This window comes from Podarcis bocagei (assembly GCF_964188305.1).
Source record: "Podarcis bocagei genome assembly, chromosome: 1".
NCBI lineage: Eukaryota > Metazoa > Chordata > Lepidosauria > Squamata > Lacertidae > Podarcis > Podarcis bocagei.
The window spans coordinates 9,990,544-10,014,114 of NC_138125.1; the positions used below are offsets into that span (position 1 = coordinate 9,990,544).

General features: G+C 42.9%; 1 protein-coding gene across 3 annotated transcripts in view; it reads left to right on the top strand.

The window, feature by feature from the left end:
* The first annotated feature begins 221 nt into the window (after positions 1-221).
* The window catches only part of HIF1A (hypoxia inducible factor 1 subunit alpha), a 41,019-nt gene continuing 17,669 nt past the window's right edge, over positions 222-23,571 (top strand). Inside the window, exon 1 of one of the 3 annotated variants that reach the window (XM_081191942.1) lies at positions 222-584. In XM_081191942.1, the coding sequence (XP_081048068.1) occupies positions 541-584 (44 nt within the window). In that variant the 5' untranslated portion in view covers positions 222-540. The remainder of the gene's footprint in view (positions 585-23,571) is intronic. The other 2 variants (XM_081191941.1, XM_081191940.1) reach the window with 2 other exon arrangements.

Below are 23,571 nucleotides of genomic sequence, written 5' to 3' on the forward strand. Positions count from 1 at the left end.
CTTGAGGGTGCTCCGTTTGAAACCGTGAGGTGGGGGAAGGAAAGCGCGCGCAGGAGAAAGCGGCGTCGGCCTTCCGTCCCGCCCCTCACACAGCGCTACACGTGAAGCGCGGCGGCTCGGCCCACCCACTCGAGCGCGGCGGTTGGCTGGGCCGCGCTAGGCCGCGAGGAGGGGGCCGGGCCGCCTAGGCCTTTCCTGACTGGCGCAGGCGGCGCTCGTGACGGGAAGGCGGAGGCCCGGACCCGCCTCGTCCCCGCCCGCCTCGCCTGCCTTTCCTGCGACTCCTCTTTCCCGTCTGTGCCGACGCCGCTGACTAACCTTCGCCGGCCTCCCCTCAGCCGGGTCGCCTCCTCTGTGTTGCTGCCGCGGCGCGTGAGGCTTCCGCCCGAGCCCTCTTTCTGAGGTGAGAGAGGCCTGCCTTCTCCACCCCCCCCCCGGCTCTTTGGGAAGAAGAAAAGCCCCCCGGCCTGCGGTAGAAGCTCCGTCCGGGCAGGCAAGCTGGCTTCCGACGACGACGACGACGGCGCCGCTGCTGCCGCCATGCAGCCCTGCGCCACGACGGGCGGCTCCAGCGACAAGAAAAGGTGCGGGTCTGGGCGGCACCGCTCGCCTCCTTCACACGCCCCCCGCTCCTGGTTTCGGGAAGAGGGCCGGCCCGCCTTTCTTGCTTGCCCCGATATCTTTAGTATTATTCGTATGGTTTTGTGCCCCCGGAAGCTGAGCGCGCTCGCGGAGTGGATGGTGGAAGGACAAAAATCCCCTTCCCTCTCTTTCTCTCTTGCTTTCCCACCAGCCTTTCTCCTCCTGTTCTCCCTCCAAGTCAGGCCATTGGGGAAATAATAATAATAATAATAATAATAATAATAATAATAATAATAATAATAATAATAATAATAATAATATGCTTTCTTCCCACATCCAAATTCTCTTCTCTCCCGGCCCCGCCGTCGTCTAAATCTGGTTTCTCCTGTTCAAGGTTTCGGATCCCTCTTTATTATCGTTCTCTCTTCTTTTTTATACTTAGCTAGGCTTCAAAGAAGATGCTTTGCCATTTTGCAAAAGCGAGGAGGGTGCGTTTTGGGACGCTCCTTCCATCAGGGTGTTTTTTCTTCTTTCTGGCATCCTTCCTCCAGGGCCCTCTCATCATTTACCTTCTCCATCTATTATTATTATTATTATTATTATTATTATTATTATTATTATTATTATTATTATTATTATTTTATAACGTAGCAAATCCAGCAGAGAAAAAGTGTGTGTGAGAGAGAATAGAGTTACTCCCTACTCCTTTATGTCCTTTCTGTGTGTGTGTTCTTGGCAGCGCCCCTTCTTTTCTCTCCCCCCCCCCTTTGTTCTTATCTTAATCCACCCCCCTGCCTCTTCTCTCATTCCTCCTGCTTCCCCATCCTTTCTTCTCCCTGGAGGGTGTTTCACTCTTTCTCCTCTTCTTCTTTCTCTCTCTCCCTTCTCTCTCCCTCCCCCCCTCTTCCAAAGTGTCCACGTCGCCATTTTGTTGGAGGGGGTGGGGGGGTGAGAGGGTTTGGGGGGGAATAAAACGAGAATCCAGGATATAGAAAAGTGGAGGGTGCCCTTGACTTGTTAATCAGCTCAACTTTTCTTACAAGTTGAATTTTATCTTCGCTGCCTCCCCAGGGTAGACCCCCCAATATTTTGAAATTGTTGCTTTAGGCTGAATGAAAAACCTGGCTAGTTTGAAATGAGGAGACTGCAAGCATTGTGGTTGAGATGAGCAGTGTGAGTCCAGTCTCTGATTTCTTAGGCACACACAGACAGGCGAGTTATGTTAATGCGTCTTTGAGTGTTTGTAGATGGATATTAGATGGAGATGAGTCTGCCAGGGCCTGGCTGTGATTTAGAAAAAGAATGGTGCTTTGCTGTGGCGCTTTCCAAATTCTCTGTAACCAAACCATATGGGGAAAAGTCAGTTTGAGGAAGATATAAAATCACTGTTGGTAAGTGGATGGAAATTCCGTGCCTTTATGTGTCTGGAAAGTGAGAGGAAAGTAATGTTTTAAAAGGCGGCACTGCGTCCTGAGACAGAACAGAAAAGTAATGTTTCTTAAGTTCATGATGTTTTCAGAAGAACAGAAATTTCTCCAGTGAAAGAGACAAACTGTTCTTTTGTATGCTGCAAAAATAATGACAATGTGCAGAGACTAAAGCATACAATTCAAATGCTCAAAAATTGTTGGAATTGTGTTTCCATTGTCTTTCAAGGACAAATGCTATGACTTTTTTCTTTTTGGTCATTTAGGGAGCATCCTGTAACAAGATCCACTGGGATGAGTGGGTTAGGATCCAGTGGACCTCTGGTTATGCTGAGAGGTTCCTGGTATAGCCAGCTATGTTGGCTTATCTCCCTCACCCTCTGGTCAGCTGGAGGTATGTCCTTATCTCCCCCATCAAACCTGGTGGATCTTAAGCTGGTGTAAACTCAGAAAGAGGAGTATTCTGGGGATGTGATTGGGCCAGAACCAACGGGGTGGGGGGGATATAGACTGGATCCTAAACCCATTCAGCCTGGTCAGATGACAGACATAAATTAAGCTAGCAAAAAGGGTGGGTTAACTCAAACACTACTTTAAAAGTCTGCTTTTCTTCTGCCAGGCTCAGTCACAGTAGTCGCCCCACCACTGAATGCAGTTTGGAGTATCTTTATGCCAGCTTATTGTATATAGGATTGCTCCCTTAGTCTGTTGCAGGTATAACTTAGTTTTAATTCTAAATGTTGCATTACTTGCCTAACCCTTGAGATGGAACTCGCTGAAAAGTTTAAATAACATTTACAAAATTCTCAGGGTATCCTGGAAATCACTCTTGTTTTCTGTAAATGTTAATAAAAGAGGATACAAGCACCCTTATATCAAGGGTATATCAGATTAACTTTTTTGACCTGTGATCAAATATTTTATACCAATAATCAGTTTCTGAATCAGGGATGGGCAAACCGGCCCCAGCCAGCGTGGTGAATGGTCAGGGATGATGGGAGTTGTCAGAAAGTGCACGTTGGCTACCCCTGTTCTAGATGGTACTTCTGAAGTCTTTCTCCTGTGTTCTGTAACTTCTGGTGTTGTAGTTGCTCTCTATTCGCATCAGGTTCTCTCATCTATTGCTTCAGACTACAAGAGGCAGACTTGTTCTTCTCTGTAGTGGGGATGAGTCACTGAGAATGGAGGACGCTGAGAAAGAGAAACTGCAGCTCTTTCTTTTGGCAAGGGTAGCAGAGGTTATTCTAAACACCAGAATTACCCACATATTTCCCTTAATTGCTGGTTCCCGTGGCATGTTCAGAACGAGTTGGATCTTCCTTTGGTAATTACCTTGGATTTCCAAGTGATAAGATCCTGTAGTAATTTGCAGACGTGTAGTAAGGTTTGCCATTAGATATTTGTGGAGATTGGGTGGTCATTTTTTTATTATTTTTAAATTCGACACCAATCCTTTTTCTGGTGGATTAAGTTTCTTAATCTCCCATTGGCAGAAGGCAGTGTTTGTTTATATTGATAGCAATGCCATTTTTGCAATTTGAGACGGATAAATGAGTTCAAGCTGTAACATTTCTCGCTGTTTAAATGGTGTTACTGGGACTGGATAAAACACTCACTACACCGTAATACCTTCAGATCTTGGAGAAGCGTAATCTCCCTAAAATTGACCAGTGGCTAAGAAGAGGGTGGGATGTCATGGTTGTGAACAGAATTATATGCCAGAAAGGATGTGGGAAGAGAACTAACAATTCAGACTTCTCAACAAAATTGGTGGCTTTTATTATGGTTTGGAATAAAAACATTGATTATACGACAACAATAGATATTCTTGGCATGATATAACTGGACTATATTTGTTTTAAAACAGAATGTTTGATACGATATACAACCAGATGAAAATATGCCTTTTTAAACTTTAACCATGAGTTTGACCAAACTGTGGGAGGCAGTGGAAGACAGGAATGCCTGGTGTGCTCTGGTCCATGGGGTCATGAAGAGTCGGACACGACTAAACGACAACAAACTTTAACTGTAAATATTTATGTATACATGTACACATTTAGTTTGTATACTTGATAAGAGTGTAAATTGTATAGGTATAACTATTAGGAAGCAAAGTTTGTCTGTGTTCACGAGGATATACAGCTAATGTGCTGATCCTGTGCAAAGATTGAATTGCTTGTCTCTGATGTGTTCAAAAATACATTGTTTTAATGTCTTCATGGGATGGTCCGATATGAAATTGCCTTGCTGACTGTGGCCAGAAGGGTGATTGTGGGAAGACCACCATTTTAATGCCTGAAGGAGATCTCCTGGTGTCCACAAAGTTCCCTGGTTTAGAGGAAACAGTAGATGCATTGCAGCTCCTATCTTTAGAGAGCAGCCTTGTGTGTTGAAATCTGGTGCTACACATTCCTCTCCTGGGTCTTGGTGTGAACATTCAGCTTATAATTAAAGAGGGTAGGTGAGAACTGTTTGCTCTTCTGTAAAGGGCTGTAGTTATTTATGCTGGTGTGGAGAGTTCTACAAAAAAACAAAAAAACAACCCACCACATACAAAGGAAGGTAACTACAGATTATCTGAGAGGAAACTCTGGATTGTTTTGTAAGGTTCACAGGCATCAGTTATGTTCTCTGGAAATGCCTTTCCCCAACAATAAACTTATTTACACAAATGTAGTATGAAACCTGCAGCCCCTCTGGATCTTGCTTGGAAGCCACATAAATGATTTCTTTATGTAAATTTCGTTAGTGTTTAAAATGTTTCCTCATGCCCAACACACTTCTAAATGCTGTATGTTCTATAGGTGTGTATACCAGTGTGATACGACTTTAAACACTCAAGGCTCCCCCCCACAAAGGATTCTGGGAGCTGTAGTTTGCTAAGGGGGTGGAGAGTTCTTAAAGGTAAAGGGACCCCTGACCGTTAAGTCCAGACGTGGACGACTCTGGGGTTGCGGTGCTCATCTCGCTTTATTGGCCGAGGGAGCCAGCGTACAGTTTCCGGGTCATGTGGCCAGCATGACTAAGCTGCTTCTGGCAACCCAGAGCAGCGAACAGAAACGCCGTTTACCTTCCCGCCGAAGCAGTACTTATTTATCTACTTGCACTTTGATGTGCTTTTGAACTGCTAGGTTGGCAGGAGCAGGGACGAAGCAACGGGAGCTCACCCCGTCGCGGGGACTCGAACCGCCGACCTTCTGATCGGCAAGTCCTAGGCTCTGTGGTTTAACCTACAGCACCACCCGCGTCCCTTCTATAGAGCTGGGCAAATAGCTGTTACTTTATTCTGATACTCCTTTTTTTAGCACACATCAGGACTTTCGAATCCAGGTCATTAGTGCTGGAGTGGGATGAAAGTACTGTATTTTTTGCTCTATAACACGCACCCGACCATAACACGCACATAGTTTTTAGAGGAGGAAAATCCGTAGGCATGCCAACCGTAGGCATTCCCTCCATAACACGCACAGGCATTTTCCCTTACTTTTTAGGAGGAAAAAAGTGAGTGTTATGGTGCAAAAAATACGGTATATGATACAGGAGATTCAGATGTCCTTACAAACAGCTATGGGCTCCCCAGAATGGAACTCCTGTGCAAGAGGGTTTTATCCCCTTTCTCCAGTCTCTTAACCCAGGGGGTGGGGCGAAGCAGTTTGAGGGGACATATGGACAAAGTGATTTGATCAAGGAAACAACATAGGAGGAAGGGTTCTTCTCCCTCCCACTAGTGCCCCAATCCCCCCCCCCAGCTGCTTCTTATTTCAAAAAGGAAAGCTGCTCGGAACTGGTCATAGGTTTCCCATGTTCTGCCCCATAGGCATCTCTTTGACTAAGATTGTTTGGCAAAGATATGAACACAATAGCATTTGTACTGAAGCCTAGGTGCAACTGTACTTGCTTCAGGGGTCTGATTACCTTTGCCACATCAATGCAGCTTTGAACCAGCTTTTTGCTTTCTTTGCTATCGTCTTTTGGGGGCTAGCGAATATGAGAAGTCTAAAGGGGAAAGCTGCAAACGGGAGTGTCTGACAACATTGGTTAAGCAGGGAATGATGATACTGTTGCGTTCAAAACATTTGCGGGCTTGCTGCCAAAGGCTTGTCCTTGTTTGCAGCAGCCTCCTGCCCTCTGTGGCTTCCTTCCTCAGAATTCAGGAAGCATCCAGTGGGCGAGAAGGAAAAGGCACTGGTTTCCTTGCAACCCCAGAGATGGAATTAGCTTCCGGCTTGATACTTAGCTGGGCACATGTTCTTCCTGAGGCGTTCTCCTGTTCTCGTCCATAAGAACATTAGAACTGCCTTGCTGGATTAGACCAATGTTCTGTTTCCAGTGACCAGCCCAGGGGTAGGCAGCCTAAGGCCTGGGGGCCGGATGCGGCCCAATCGCCTTCTCAATCCGGTGTGCCGACAGTCCGGGAATCAGTGTGTTTTTACATGAGTAGAACGTGTCCTTTTATTAAAAATGCATCTCTGGGTTATTTGTGGGGCATAGGAATTCGTTCAGTCCCCCCCCCCAAAAAAAATATAGTCCTGCCCACCACATGGTCTGAGGGATGGTGGACCGGCCCACGGCTGAAAAAGTTTGCTGACCCCTGGACCAGCCAGATAAGAGGGCTACACCTTGCTTTGAAAATAATAATAATAATAATTTTATTACGGCCGTAGGCCCATACAGATAAAAACAAGACATAAATAACAGCTTGTGCACGTGGGAAAAAACAGCCGCTAAAACACTACTATAACAATAAAATACTATGGAGTGGAATGGCATACTACGCCTTAATTAGCTTGTGGTGCTCCTTGGCAACGCTTTTGGGTAAGGACAGCGACCAGGAACCTAGCCACTTTCAGGGTCGTATGGGTATCCTTATCCTGCAAGATTTGGGCAAGGTGGAATTTTGGTGGGGTACCCTCTAGTTTCTGTATGATTGATCCCAACAAATTTGCCCGTGGCACATTGAATAAGGGGCAAGTGAACATAATGTGCTGAAGCGACTCCGGCGTCTCCTTATCACATTCGCACATGGCGGAGGCTTGGCCCTTTGAGAATCTATGTCTCAGGACATTGGAGGGAAAAACGTTAAACCTCGCTTTGGTGAAGGCCAGCCTATGGGCAACAGTCGAAAGGGAGGAGAGGTATGATGGAACGCAGTAAGTTAAAGTGATACCAATGTTCTGGGGCGAACAAACACCTCCCCCCAGCGTATAATTTCGCTGTAAATCGATGTCATCCAGTCTTTGGCGGATCAGTCTTTGAGCAGTGATTTGATCTAGTTTTAGGGAATCTAAGGGAGAGATTCCATAACTCAGGAGTTTGGCATGAATTCTACTAGTCCAAAGACTGGAAAATTCATCTCGCCATAAGCATTGGACAACGTAATGGTCTGGTAATCTATGCCACAATGATAACCAATAATTGAAGACTTGCTTCCACAGGCAAGTTTCTAAGGATGCGATCTTCAATTCTAGTTGCATGGCTGTGTTGCTTACGCACAGGGGGAGCATTAGGAGCCGACGTAGGAATTGGTTTTGCAGAGTCTCAAGAGGAGCAAGGTCTGTCATCACGGCCCAGAGCGGGGCAGCATAAGCAAGCACGGTAACCACTTTTGCCTTGAACACCTTTAGGGCCGAGGGAACATGCAAAGCTCCATCCGAAAAGAAAAATCGGAGGAGCGCATATGACAGAGTTTTGGCCTTGTTAAGTAGGTGTTGAATTTGTGCTTTCCACCCCAAATTGTATTGAAAATTAACTCCTAGGTATTGAAATTTTAGGACTTGCTCTATTTTTGCTCCACCAAGCTTCCATTCGTATAATCTCCGACTTCTGGCGAAAATCAGAATCTTAGATTTAACATGGTTGATGGTTAATTGGTTGAGTTGACAATACGTGGCAAAGATCTTCAGAGCTCTAGTTAGTCCAACACGTGTATAAGATAGAATTACCGCGTCGTCCGCATATAAAAGGAGTGGACAGCGGTAATCCGCTAGTCTAGGCGCGTGTGTACTTGGAGATGAGTTGACTAGGGGTGCTCGCATGTCGCTGATGAATAGATTGAATAGGCAGGGAGCCAATATACATCCTTGGCGCACTCCCTTGTTTATTGGTATCAAATTTGTGAGGTCGCCCGCAGGAGTAAGCCTTGCTTTGAAAATCTACTTGTGTTAAGAGGCTAACTCTGAAAAGAATTAGTACTTCTTGGATTCAGAATCAGCTGAAAATGAAGTCTGTTTTGTGCACAGATTTAAGGGGTTAGCCTTAATCATGAATAAAGGCTAGGGGGCGAGGTTTTCCCCAGGGAAGGGTTGTGGGAGAGGAGTGTGTAATCGTAAGGGTGGCTTCAGATTTGTAACTTGCTGTTATTGAAAAGTTAGTATCACTTCTGTACTGGAAATAATTGATTTGCATTAAAAGAAAACGGAGGTTAAGAGTGTGCAGCTCTCCTGCTAATAATAATAATAATAATAATAATAATAATAATAATAATAATAATAATAATAATAATTTATTATTTGTACCCCGCCCATCTGGCTGGGTTTCCCCAGCCACTCTGGGCGGCTTCCAACAAAGATGAAAAATACACTAAAATGTCACATATTAAAAACTTCCCTGAACAGGGCTGGTCAAGGGGTTTTCCAGCTTGAAGATGAGCTTTAATGATAAGGTTGTTAAATAGCCCTGTCTTTTAGAATGGACATGGGATATGAAGAGTTGTTGTGGAATTTATCTTTTGGGCATCTGGGTAGCTAACTCTGATAGAAAGAGGCTTTTGTGGCATCATTGATGCCTGCTCTACATTAAGTATTTAAAATCCATTAGAATTGCAGGTTTTAATTACCAGTATGACTTTTGTAAATTATAAATCAACAAAGACAGTACTGTTCTCAATACCCGATATGAGACTAGATATTTACTGTACATAAAGTGGAGTGGCTTCTTTGAAACACACTGTCCCCATCTGTTCTCCAGTATCTTAGAACAGTGTATACTCTAATCACCTATCAGATTTCCAGTTTCATATTCTGGAGCACAAGAGCTGAATTTTTTTGGGGTGGTGGTGGTGGTGGTTCTTTTTGCTTATTGGCAAACACTTTTTGCTGATGTTTAATTTTAATGTTTGCTATTATATTCTAATGGATTATTGAATATTGCTTTATTTGATATAAGTTATTCATTTTAGAGTTATTGTGATTTTTTAATATTGGATTGTTACTATTATTTTTTGATGTTTTATTATGCTTTTATATGTTTTGGAAGCCACCCAGAGTGGCTGGGGGGGTAATAATAATAATAATAATAATAATAATAATAATAATAATTTGGAAGCCACCCAGAGTGGCTGGGGGGTAGTAGTAGTAGTAGTAGTAGTAATAATAATAATAATAATAATAATAATAATAATAATAATAATAATAATAATAATAATTAATAAATAAATAAATAAATAAATGGATAGCATTCTTTTCATCCCTGCTTTAGTTTGAAAAATAAGCTGCTTGATGCCAGTTGTGGATTTGTGCCAAGTATGCCAGCGATCCAAAGAACTACTTTAGGCCTGCCCAAGGGTGTGGGCATATGTTTTTGAATTTGAACAATGGACAACACCATATAACAAACTATCTTGAAAAGCCCTCACAATTTCAGATGCATTTTTCTGTGTTCGTGGCTGGACAAGCAGGCAGCCTGGCTGCTGTTTGAAAGGATGGATCCTTCAGTGCATGGAATTAATTTTGTGGTTGTTTGGAACTTGTAATGTGCACATACAAACACACAATGGTGAGATATGGTGAGGAGAAGGTGTCATTATGAAATCATAATTTTCTGTGCTTGAGAAACAGTAACATGACACCTTACTTAAGAATAAACTGGCTAATAATCAAACTGATGGAGCATAGTTCCTAAATGCTAGTCCAGCCTTTCAAATTAGTCTACAAATGTTACTTGGCCTACCCAAGTTAGCCGTGGCAACTAGTTTCTTGATAATTTGTGTTCTGATGTTTGTGTACATTGAAGGTACCAGTTTTGATTACCACATGGTTACTGTTTTTAAAATTTAAATGGATCTCTTGAAGGTAGATAGCAACTACAGTACTGTTCAAATAATGTCGCAGACGTGAGGCTAGAGCTGTGAAAGAGATCTATTGTAGAAAGGCTTTGGCTCTGGAAGAAGAGCATACAGTGGTACCTCGGGATGTGAACGGGATCCGTTCCGGAGCCCCGTTCACTTCCCAAAGCGAACGTAACCCGTGTCTACGCATGCGCAGGTCACGTTTCGGCGCTTCTGTGTATGCGCGTGACGTCATTTTGACGGTCTGCACATGTGTGCCTGGCGAAACCTGGAAGTGACGCGCTCCGTTACTTCTGGGTCACCGTGGAGCGCAACCCGAATTTGCCTAACCCGAAGCGTATTCATCCCGAGGTATGACTGTATTCGCGACATGTGGCTTTGGTGGCACTATAGTCCCAGCCTTTGATAAATGAAGTACGCAGTTAGTTTAGATGTGGTGAAGATTCTGGCTTAACTTTAATGTTTGCATTGCAAATTTGTGTGAGTTTTTTCTTTCATGATAACAGTTTTATACAGTTAAATGTGACGCATTTGTTGGCTGCTGAAGGGAATGTTGATATCTAGTAGATCTGCCTTGATAATTTAGGAGACAAGTTTTGGTGATTTATTTTTTTCTTCCCAAGGAAGTTTCAAATTAGGTTATGGTAAAGTTGCAGAAAGCCGCTTAGAAATTGTGAGATTCTATTCCATTCTAAACAGTTTTGTTCTGTGTTCTAAACCAAACCATTAGAAAACGCAGTGAAGCCTAAGTAATTTAGGCTAGGGAGCAGGATTCACAATGGGTTGTTGGACTAGATAAACCTTTGTTCTGAACCAGTAGGGCACTGGAGTTTGAAAAAGCTGAAGTTTGAAAAACACTGGTTGACTGAAGTAGGTGTTGGGAATCTGCTTGGCTCTGAGAACTTCCATAGGATTCCCAGAAACGAATCCATAAATGAATCACTGGACAGTAAATAGAGAGCTTCCTTTCAGGCATGCTGAATGGAGTATGGGATCAGTGCTTGTGTTTCCTTTCTGGCACACTTTCTAGGGCCAGCAAGGATTGGGAACCTTTTCCTGTCTAATGGCTGTATTTCCTATTGGCCAGCCCTTGGGACACACGGATGTCAGCAGCCAAAAAAATCTGAATGTGGCCAGAGTGGGCTGGGCCATCTCTTGTGCACACAGACACATCCCTTCACTTTTCTGCTATTCACATCAACAGAAACCAAGAACATTCATTCCCTTTATTCCTCTCCTCCTGCTCAAGTCACAGCCGATACACAGGTGAAATCTCTCCTTCGGTAATCAGTTTGTCTTGTCCCTCACATTTTCTGCCCCAAGGGTCGCTTGTTGAGGTTCTTGCTTGTGTTGAGTAGGGGTGAATAGCCTTGTGGGGTTTTTTTATGGTATAACACTTTTCAGTGTATTTGTATTGATTTACTGGATACCTTGTTATTATTAATTTTTTACTTAAAGCTTTTTCAGCAGTACACAATAAAGTGAAAAAAGATAAAGAGCGCAATATATGCGCGCACACACACAAATGTGCGTTCACACATATATATGCATATGTATATATGCTAATACATATATGATTATTAATGATGAGCCTCTTGGGCTTGCTGATCGGAAGGTCAGCGGTTTGAATCCATGTGACGGGGTGGTCTCCCGTTGCTCTGTCTCAGCTTCTGCCAACCTAGCAGTTCAAAAGCGTACCAGTGCATGTAGATAAATAGGTACCGCTGTGTCAGGAAGGTAAACGGCGTTTCCATGCGCTCTGGTTTCCGTCACTGTGTTCCACTGCGCCAGAAGCGGTTTAGTCATACTGGCCACATGAACCGGAAAGCTATCTGTGGACAAATACCAGCTCCCTCGGAGGAGATAGTCGCCTTTGACTGGACTTAACTGTCCAGGGTTCTTTTAATAACCTACTATATTCTGTATGAACTTGCTCCAAATATCAATATATTTATCCAAGCAAAGTCTGTGTCTATGAGAAATCCATTCATACGTTGCAAGTACTGTCATGTCTTCAATCCATTGATTAAAGGAGAGCATATTTTTGTCATTCCAACTCATGAATAACACAGCTTAAAAGTTTGGCTGTGACTGAGTGGGAAGAAGGAAAATTCTCATTAGCAGAGTGCTTCAGAAATTGCTATTTTTAAGCCCCATCCAGCCCTCATCCCATATCTATGTAGACCAGCCGTGCAGAGTCTGGATTATTTACTGTATATGTAACTAAGCAGGTACAACTTCTTACAAAGCTGTAACGTGAGTGGGGCATTTCAGGCAGCCGTGATCTCACAGCACTTCCAGAATTATTTGCAGCACTCAAAACTGATAATACAGCTGAGCACTTCTGGAACTGCACAAAGAGTTAACAGCTGTTAATGCTGGTGAAAACATGATCCCACTTGTTAGTAGTTCCCCATCCTTGGTCTAGGTCATGGGTTGATAACCTGTGGTATGCAGCATTCCTGGGCAGGATGCAGGATTACGTAATCCAAGTTCACTCCTTGCATTCAGAATCAACTACATAAACACTCTAGTTTCTAGGGGATTTCATTTTAAACAGACATTCTGCATTTTACTCAATTGTCTAGACTTGATTGTTAAAAAATGAAAGTGTTCATTTGTTGGGACATTTGAACAACTTGCCATATGTATGTCTGCATACAACTTTTTAAATCCCTGCAAGATTAAACATGTTGCAAAGTTAAAATATGGAATGCAGAAGCTATCGGTTAGATGGCTGTTTCGTTTTTTAATGAGTAGGCAGTCATAGTTATTTAATTGTGAAGGTAGAAGCTTTTAAAGGGATGGTTGTCAGTACAGTGGTACTTTGATTTAAGAACAGTCCTGTTTACGAACAATTTGGTTTACGAACTCCGCAAAACTGGAAGTAGTGTCCCGCTTTGAGAACTTTACCTCAGTCTACGAACAGAATGCTGATAGGGAAGGATAAACATCTGATCTGCTCCACCCCCCAATACACAGCTAAACTTGTCAGTGGTCCTCCAAGGAGGGGATGGAAGGAACAGCTTCTGCTTGAATCAGAGAATGAAGTGTGGAGCACTAATGGAGCTTCACTGACTCTCTAGTTCTGTGATGGTACTTCCCAGTAGGAATAGCGGTATCATGGTCCTGCTGATTATTGGTATCACTCTGTAAATAAACGGTGATGATAATTATAATAATGGAACTCATTTCTGACCTCTGAATTTAGGTTCATCAGGCCCTTCTTCCTTTTTATTAGTGGGATTTTTTGTTTGTTTCAACTGTAACAAGCAGCCTGACAAAGCCATCTTCACCCCTGGAAGATGGGACCCAAAGTGCTGGGCTATACTGCATCTTTCAAGGGAACTTCTCATCTGTCCGCTTCTGTCTGTGAGGTCCTGGTACATACAGTCTCATAACATTAGCTATATATTTATAGTTTCTTCTTTGCAACCATATGAGATAGGAAGTTGACAGATAAATAACAAAGTCTTTGGAAGCTGTGTGTATGTGTTTGAGGAATACATTCACAACCTCACCAAGGTTGCCTGTGTCGTCTTTTTGAGGCTCTCTGGAATCCTAACCCGAGGAACATTTGATATCTAGTTGTCCCCTGATGGTCTCATTTTGTATTTAAGTACAAAATACATATATCCTTAAAAGCCAGAAAGAAAGAAATACTGGATAAAATGCTAAGGAAAAATCAAGACAGGTAGCTGGGGGGGGGAGTTATGAGCCAGGTAAATTGATATTTTTGGGATCAATTTTTGTTGGTGAAAATGTATGTAATCAGTTTAGTTAAAAGTAATTATTGTTGGGATATAACATGCAATAAATAAAATAACAAGCACAACAACCTTTCCATTCTACCTGACAGTTACCTGAACTCTAAAGCTTGCATACTCTTTCAGTAAACTGGTCCAGAAAAATATTACCGTATTTTTTGCTCTATAAGACTCACTTTTTCCCTCCTAAAAAGTAAGGGGGAATGTGTGTGCGTCTTATGGAGCGAATGCAGCCTGCGCAGCTATCCCAGAAGCCAGAACAGCAAGAGGGATTGCTGCTTTCTCTGCGCAGCGATCCCTCTTGCTGTTCTGGCTTCTGGGATTCAGAATATCTTTTTTCTTGTTTTCCTCCTCCAAAAACTAGGTGCGTCCTATGGTCTGGTGCGTCTTATAGAGCGAAAAATACGGTGCATTACCTATTTTGTGTATCTCATTCTCTGGAGTTTCAAAGGAACTCTAGTTTTTGCCACTGTACTATAATTTCTGGCGACTTACCACTTCCTCTAGGTCACAGCCCAGCCCAATACAGTAACACCTAATTTACAGGCAACTGGCGTGAAAAGAATATACAATACCAGTGAATTGTGTGGTGGTTTTCCTGAAACCAAATAACCTACAGAAGACAAATTAGTGCTGCCTCTTATTTTGTAGGCACTGAAACTTGGCTTTCTGATTATTTTGTTGAAAGCTGCTTTGAGCTTGTGTAAAGGTTGCCTGTAAATGTGTTATTTTTTAAAAAATTGTCTTGTTTACAGGGCATACTTTTTCGAGAGTTGTCTTGTTTACAGGACACATTTTTGGGGGAATAACTTAAGTTTTGAGGTGTTAGGATAAAAGTGCAAGAGCAGTGCCTTTAAAGGGACTGCCGGGGGGGGGGGGAGGATAGCAGAAGGAATGTTTTCCTCTGTTTATCCAGGTGGACTATTTTGTTTGGACATCTGAGTTGCTTGTTTTGAGGTATTCTCCAGCACTAATGTGAATACTTGCTTAATGGTGGTACATTTGTCTAATTTACAGTAGTCATATAATATGATTGTATACCTCTCAAATCACCAGGAGACTTAATCCCCATGGTTGACTTCAGTGAGACTACTTTGCAGTAATTAATTTTGTGGATTGCAATCTTTTATCATTGGTTTGTGACTTGATCACTAAGCATAAATCACGAGCTGCCTTTTCATTAACCCTTCATTGCACCTGCACATTTATCTTTTTGGAATAAAACACTTAGAAGCAAAACAGTTCAGTAGTCAGGTTTGAGTATCTGAAGCATTTAAAATTTAGAGTCGAAATCTTACAGCTTTGTTGTTGTTTTTTAACCTTCCCAACTGCTTCACTTACAGTGTTAGGTTTTGCAGTCCCTGGAAGCAGCTATATGATGTTGCAGGCTGGAATTCTTTAGCTATATACAGTATATCAAACCTAACAGTGGGAGACGTTTTGGAACATAGTAGTACATGTGAGTTTGGTAATGTTGGTAAGTCAAGCAAATGGGGCAAGCTGTAGTTCCCAACGCTACCGCATAAGGAGTGTCAGATGTAGTATTTACTCAGCAGGAAGAAATGGCATAGGCTGTGCAAGTTCTATCCTCCATTGTTCTGTGCTCAGGCTTTCAGTTTTTGAAAAATATTCCTACTTTGTGACCAAAAATATTTGCGACTCTGATTTCTCACTGTTGAACCCTGACCACCCCCACCCCACCCGCTCCCTTAGAAGTATATGCAGAGTCAGGTTACTGCTATTCTAGCAAACATCCTGTAAATTTAAAAAAGGTAGTTCTCAAGAAATTTGGCTCCATCACTTACAATTTCTACTAAGGGATTCAGCAGCCGCATAAGACCTTCTGTGGAATTTAAGCATGGTTTACCATGAAAGCAAAAATAAATTTTGTCATTTGACTGCAAGCATAAATATTGGATAAGGACACTGATAACTTCTTTCTCTTGGCTTTTTTTCCCTGAGTTGGATTCCTGTAAGAGATTAAAACCAGTGTTAGAAACTCAGATATATAATCTAATCAACAAATGCAGCAGTGTTTCTGTGAAATGTATGTGCACACTGATTACAGCTGATTGGTTGGACAGGACTTCAGGAATATGAGTTGTCTTCTTGTTCTTTCAACTTACCAAACTGCTTTTGTACCTTTGATCTTTTATTTGTTGGGGGCTGCTAAATTTGCCATTTTATAAACTTGAAAAAACAGACCTTTTATATGAAAGCAGATATACATGTAACCCTTGTCAAGACTGTTTTTTGGATTTTAAAAATGTTTATCCTGGGAATTGTACTTGGGCTAAGTCTGAAACAGCTTAAATTATATTTAGTTAAAATAAAAAAATTAAAAATAGTCGAGTAGCACCTTAAAGGTAAAGGAACCCCTGACGTTTAGTCGAGTCGGAGACAACTCTGGGGTTGCGGCGCTCATCTGGCTTTACTGGCCAAGGGAGCCGGCGTACATGCACACAAAAGTATGCACACAAAAGCAGATACCTATAACAAACTTAGTTGCTCTCTAATGTGCTACTGGACTATTTTTTTATTTTTTATTTCGACTGCGTCAGACCAGCACAGCTACCTACCTGAATTTATATTTAGTTAGTTTATGGCGGGTGGCACTGTGATCTAAACCACAGAGCCTAGGGCTTGCTGATCAGAAGGTCGGCAGTTCGAATCCCCACAACAGGGTGAGCTCCCATTGCTTGGTCCCTGCTCCTGCCAACCTAGCTGTTAGAAATCACATCAGAGTGCAAGTAGATAAATACGTACCGCTCCGGTGGGAAGGTAAACGTCGTTTCCGTGCGCTGCTCTGGTTTCGCCAGAAGCGGCTTAGTCATGCTGGCCACATGACCCGGAAAAACTGGACAAATGTCGGCTCCCTCGGGCAGTAAAAGAAGATGAGCGCCGCAACCGGACCTAATGGTCAGGGGTCCCTTTACCTTTACCTAGTTTGTGTATACACCCCAGTCACTCTCAGGCCCCCACTGAGACAGAACGGCCCAGAGATTCATCTCTACACACCCTCAAGGCTGTGTTATTCCTAGATATTTGAGCCCTTTTCCTATTACCGTATTTTTCGCTCTATAACACGCACCTGACCATAACACGCACGTAGTTTTTAGGGGAGGAAAATCCGTAGGCATGCCACCCATAGGCATTTCCTCCATAACACGCACAGACATTTCCCCTTACTTTCTAGGAGGAAAAAAGTGAGTGTTATGGTGCAAAAAATACGGTAGTTTCTTAATCACCCTACACTCTTTCTCCAAGCTTCCTGCATTTACCCTTATGTTGGTGCTTCATCTAGCTTTCACAGGCCCTGTCCCAGACCAAACAAGCATCCAGTTCCTGAAGAGAGGCGGCGGCCAACCCTCCTTGCTTTTCCTTTTCACAAATGGCCAGATTGCACTTAATTAACCATCTGTTTTATTGGCTCGTTTTACATGTTGGGGAAAGGGGAACACAGAGCTTCAGAAATGAAGCTCAAAACCGTGTGATACTGGAGACTGCATGTGAAGACTTGGAACAGGAGTAATTTTTTTCCTGGTTTTTATACATGATTGCTGTAAAATGGAGATGGGAAAAGTTTTCACAGGATAAAAATGAGACTACTGGAAAGGCCAAATCTATGTGTGTTTAAAAATGTAATATTTTGTGTTTTATTTTTATAAGTGGTCATATATGAATTTCACTTGCAAAAAATATGGAAAGGGTGGTGACAGCTTAATTATTTTGAATAACTTTTAGAACAGAGGATAAACTAACATAAATTAATCTGCAATAAAGGAAACACATTTAAGGCCTTGTATAATGAAGTAGGTGGTGTTAATATATAATATTGGTGGAGATAGTTCCTTTCAGCAGTGTTTAGGTGATCATCATAGCATTTCTTGGTAATCATACTAAATGTATAGTAGTAGTTGTTTCAGAATCCAAAAGTATTGGCAGGGCATAAGTGCTGTTTACATGTATTTTATAAATAGAGGACTTAATTACTATTGTTGCTGTTCCAGTGAAGGGCATTAAGTCCTCAATCAGGAAGACCACCCATGGAATCAGAAAATTACCACTCTGGGAGTGTATACACAAACGACAGTGAAAAAAGGTCACCACCAGTATCAATTATTTTTTATTTAGCCATTATATAGGGACAAGCAGCCAAGCTGAAATATGTTTGCAGAAGTCAGTTGTTGTTAAACCATAATTCCTCCCTCAAGCTTAAGATGTGGTCTTCTTCACTGCCTGGTAAGGGCATTAAGACCTGCAAATGGAATCTGGTTAGTTAGATTTGTCATGGCCTGATGAATGTCAGCTTGTAGTAACATGGAGGTGGGCTTTTTCTCTGGTGCCACCCGTACTGTTGAATGCTCTGCCTGCTGAAATATGGGAGGCCCCATCGGTATTGGCAGTCTGGTCGCCCTTGAAGATGCGCCTCTTCAGACCAGCATTTCCTTCTGTTAGATATTTAATTTTGGATGTTTTAATGTAGTTGTTTTACTGTGTGTGTGTTACCTGTAGTTTTATAATTGGCTTTATTCTTACTGTTTTGCTGTTGGATTTTGTCTCTCATCTGCCTTGGTAGCCCTTGTTGAAATAAAATGCAATATATTGATAATTCCTTTTACTACTAACACTACTATTAATAGTACAGCAGCAACATTGGGCTAAATCAGAGATAGCAAATATGATGACTTCCAGATGTAGTTGGACTACAACTCCTTACAGCTTTGACCATTGGCACTGCTGGCTGGGGCTGCTGGGAGTTAAGAGTCAAATATCATCTGGGGGGCTCCAAGTTGGCTACCACTGTGCCAAACTGTATACCTGCTGGTTGATGAGAATGGTCTCAAGTATAAGGTTTGCATTATTGTCTGAAAAAGACCTGAGCAAAGTAGAGGTAACCTAGAGCTGAGAGCGAATAGAAAAACAAGACAGATGAAACCACAGGTGGAACATTGACAAATCTTGAGTGCTACCCTGTACTCATCATAACTTAAAATAAAAAAAATTCCTTCCTGTAGCACCTTAAAGACCAACTAAGTTAGTTCTTGGTATAAGCTTTTGTGTGCATGCACACTTCTTCAGATACCTTCGTGCATGCACACGAAAGCTTATACCAAGAACTAACTTAGTTGGTCTTTAAGGTGCTACAGGAAGGATTTTTTTTTATTTTGACTATGGCAGACCAACACGGCTACCTATCTGTAACTCATCATAACTTATCATTATTGGCAGATCACTGTGTGCATGCCACAATTCTGCAGAAGTGCAGAGAAAACACCAAATGTGGAAGTGGCCACAGAGCTCTTGCTTCCTGAGAAACTCTGCTTTTGCCTTTTAGTGGTGGTGGTGGTGGCTGTTAGAGTGGAGTCTTCAAGCCATATGACTGTGAACGTTGCCTTGAACACTTGTCTGCAATGTTTTCTCCTTATGGAAGCCTTAAATGTGGTTGAATAAGATACTGGCCAGGGGGGGGGGGGGCAAGGCCATGGATGGCTGTTTGTAAGTAGAAACAGCATGATGTATGCACAGCCCTGGCTATCATTAAAAAGTTAGCAACAGTCCATTCCAGAGCTGGGGAGCCTGGGGCCCCACAAATCTTACTGAAGTCCAACTTTCAGTATGGCCAGGGGACAGGAATGATGGGAGTTGTAGTTTTACCGTATCTGGAGGGCCACAGGCTCCACAGCCCTGGAATAGTTTCAGCCCATTCTCCATGCTCCCATTATTTCAGTAACGAAAGGACCCCCAAGGTAGCTTATAAGTAGAACAAAGCATAAAACTATACTACCGTATTTTTCGCTCTATAACACGCACCAGACCATAACACGCACGTAGTTTTTAGAGGAGGAAAATCCGTAGGCATGCCACCCATAGGCATTTCCTCCATAACACGCACAGACATTTCCCCTTACTTTCTAGGAGGAAAAAAGTGAGTGTTATGGTGCAAAAAATACGGTATATCGCCTGCATCATGAATCCCTCTTCAGTTTGTGCTGTGGATAAACAACATTCCTCTGGTAAATATGCTTCAAGTCATGAGTTACCTTGACAGGACTCCCAAGGCCATAGGACGTTGTACAAATCCTGCCGACCTAGTTCTTTGTGTAACTTGGGGAGCTGCCATCCGCATTGTGTTTGTGACACAGGAGTGCTTCTGCCTGTCAATAGTTATGTCTAAAAACACGATGTGGAAAGAGTAATGTAAGCTGTGTTCAAGAAGGGTACATTGACTGGCGGATGTTGCCAAAGGCAGGAGAAGCAGATGTTGCCAAGAAAGATGGGAGCGGCTTGGCAGCATCCACAGGGTGTGGGCCAACCCTTTCCAACAGACACAGCAGCGAGTTCTGAGGAATCCAAAACGAATCAGGCCTACAAGTATTTGCCTATTTAAAACAACCCGATGAACTTCAACTTTCCATCCAGAAGATACTGTTCCTTCTCTCTGCCAGTTCATTTCCTTCCCCACTGCCATTTTTCTCCCATTTCTTTGAACCGCTAGCCTTTTAAAAAAGCCCTTTCCTACCGTCCCACCCTTCTCTCTTTTGACATGCTGTGTTTCCAAACCCCTGCTGCACCTCGTCTTACAGCTTTGCTTTTCATTTCTCACCTCCAAACCCAGATTGGAGCATCTCTGCGAATCACAGTTGATGATCCTTACTGTTAGAGCAGTTTAGTCACTGGCAGAGGGACTTTTCTGCCAGCCCCACACCCCTGCAACATTGCCACAGCTTATTCAGTTGCTGCAGGAGGTGTCAATGGCATATAATATATGAAGCAACTTCCAGACCCTTATTGGAGGGTGGGATACGACTCTAGCCATATTGTTATCATGAAACATCAAGTAACATTTCTGGTGCTTTTTATATGGGCTTCCTTGCCAGTATTTGAAACTCTGGTATAAGCTAGATGCCAAACAGCACCTTAAACCTAGGTTGTGCTTGCCACAGTGCAATGTCTTTGTTTGTTGGGGTTGGAATAGATGACCCTCAGGGTCCCTTCCAGCACTACAGTTCTATGATTCTATGATCTCAGCTACATTGTTTGAATGTAGCTTTCTCTTACAACAATTCCCTTGTCCCAGTATACAAGAAGAAGAAACACACAAAGTGGAAATGGCAATGAACCATGAACTAAGGCAGATGTTTTTAAATGCTGATTGCTGGGTTCCATTTGGGTGGCTTGTGGAAAGCAGTCGTGTGTGCGTGCGCGCTTGCGCTTCTGAAATACCACTTGTTGGAAGCTGCAAGAGAAATTGCCTCCTCTTAAATGTTGTAATAGCTTTATGAATAGGCTTATTAGTAGCCTTTTGAAGTTACCGTAAATATTTCATTTGACTGAATTGTGTGTGTGTGTGTGTCATCACAATCTGATAGAAGTGGCGGTTAATCACATCTAATTTAATTTGCTTGCTGCACTAGATCATTTTAGTGGGTCTGGCTTCATCGTAGAAACAGATGGGTTGTGCAGCTGAGATGCTTGATGGATCCATCCTTGGTACACTGAATCAATTGATTGCTGGCAACCTTGCTCATAATTCAGGTAGCAATATGTGATATTTTAGGAATAGTTTTATTAATAACCACATAGCTCTTTTTAGAATACTGCTTCAGTGTTCAGAGTAATGAATCATATTTACAGCCTTGTAAGGCAGATGTGGGGGAACATTTGACCCTCTTCATGTTTGCTGAACTGCAGCTCCCATCAGCCCCAGCAAGCATGGCCAATGGGTATTGTAGTTAAGCAATATCTGGAGAGCCGAAGAGCCCCCACACCTGTTGTAAGATAAGATCTATATTAACATAAGGTGTGCAGGATCAGACAAAAGACCCATCTCATCTGTCAGGTTTACCACACTGGTAAAGTTGTCACCCAGAGAACCTAGATTTGTAGGACTATTAATTAATTAATAAATTCCTCCTGGAAAACCCCCAGAGCTGGCTATTAATTTTATGTATTTATTTCTATAATTCATATCTTCCAAGAGAGTCTCGGCAGCTTACATCCTTCATCAAACACAAAACAATACCGTAGCTGCAAGCATCATTTGAAAACTGCCTTTCAACTCCCCATTGGTCACTTTTATGCTGGCTGTTCTGTTTTCTTCACTATCTTCCATCTTGCCTTTCACTCTACTAGTCCAAATGCCACAGGAGCTCCCTTCCAATTCTCCTCCCACAAAACCCAGCACACTGAGCCCTTAAAATCATCCTCTGTGCTCTTCCTCCACCTTCCAAATAGTTCACTTTATAGCAGCTCTCCTACACATTTCTCAACAATTCACTGCCTCTTGCTGCCAAATCATTCCTCACGGCACTGCTGTGCCAATCCTCCCTAAAGTCCCACAAACCTCCCTTTCATCTCACCCAACCTTTTAGTCCTGTAGTCAAAACTCCTTCTGAAGTCAACAGCCCCTGCTCCTTATCAGTAGCATATTGAACCGTCACATTGTGGTTAATAGATGCGGGCAGACCTGTTTTCCTTGAATTTCTCCGATCGCTTTTTATTACGTCTGTACATTGCCTTTCCAGCATAAGCTACCCAAGGTAGCTAAGATTAAAATGAACTCTTTAAAGGTTATATATTAAACAATATTGATATAATGGTTAGTGTCAGACTAGGATCTGGGAGACCAGAGTTTGAATTCCCACTCAGCCATGAAGCTCACGGGGGACTTTGCGCCTCTCACCGTGAACTCCTGCCAGGAGAAGTGGGATATAAATGTAGTATTAATAATTGTGTGTATGAAAACGGGGGGTGGGGGGTGGAAATCACAGTTTGTTGTGAAATGGTGGCCACTCGGTCACATTTTCGATTAGCCCTAGGTGTGCACAGTAGTTCAAAGTTGACAAAATTGCCTCTCAATTTGAGGAGACATACTACCCTTCAGAAAAACAAAGCAAAGCAAAAACGAACATTTGCAGTATATTTGATTTTTAGAACAATTCTTGGCTCAGCTGGTGAATTTCCTTGTAATTGCCACAACACAGAGAATTTTTAGAGTAGAAATTCTGCAGAGAAGGGTGCACGTGACGAAGTGGTAACAGAAGTGAAACTACCGAAAATAATGATTTTGCATAGACTTTTCTCTGTCTTCTTTAAACAAATGGGGGGGGGGTTTGGAAGGTGAGCTCATATTACAGAAGCGATTCTGCATATCCAGGGTATCTTGTACAGTGGTAAAGGTAAAGGGGACCCCTGACCATTAGGTCCAGTCGTGGCCGACTTTGGGGTTGCAGCGCTCATCTCGCTCTATAGGCTTAGGGAGCCGGCGTACAGCTTCCGGGTCATGTGGCCAGCATGACTAAGCTGCTTCTGGCGAACCAGAGCAGTGCACAGAAACGCCGTTTACCTTCCCACGAGAGTGGTACCTATTTATCTACTTGCACTTTGACGTGCTTTCGAACTGCTAGGTTGGCAGGAGCAGGGACCGAGCAACGGGAGCTCACCCCATTGCTGGGATTTGAACCGCTGACCTTCTGATCGGCAAGTCCTAGGCTCTGTGGTTTAACCCACAGCGCCACCCGCGCCCCCTGTACAGTGGTACCTCGGGTTAAGTACTTAATTCGTTCTGGAGGTCCGTTCTTTACCTGAAACTGTTCTTAACCTGAAGCACCACTTTAGCTAATGGGGCCTCCCACTGCAGCCGCGCGATTTCTGTTCTCATCCTGAAGCAGAGTTCTTAACCCAAGGTACTATTTCTGGGTTAGCGGAGTCTGTAACCTGAAGT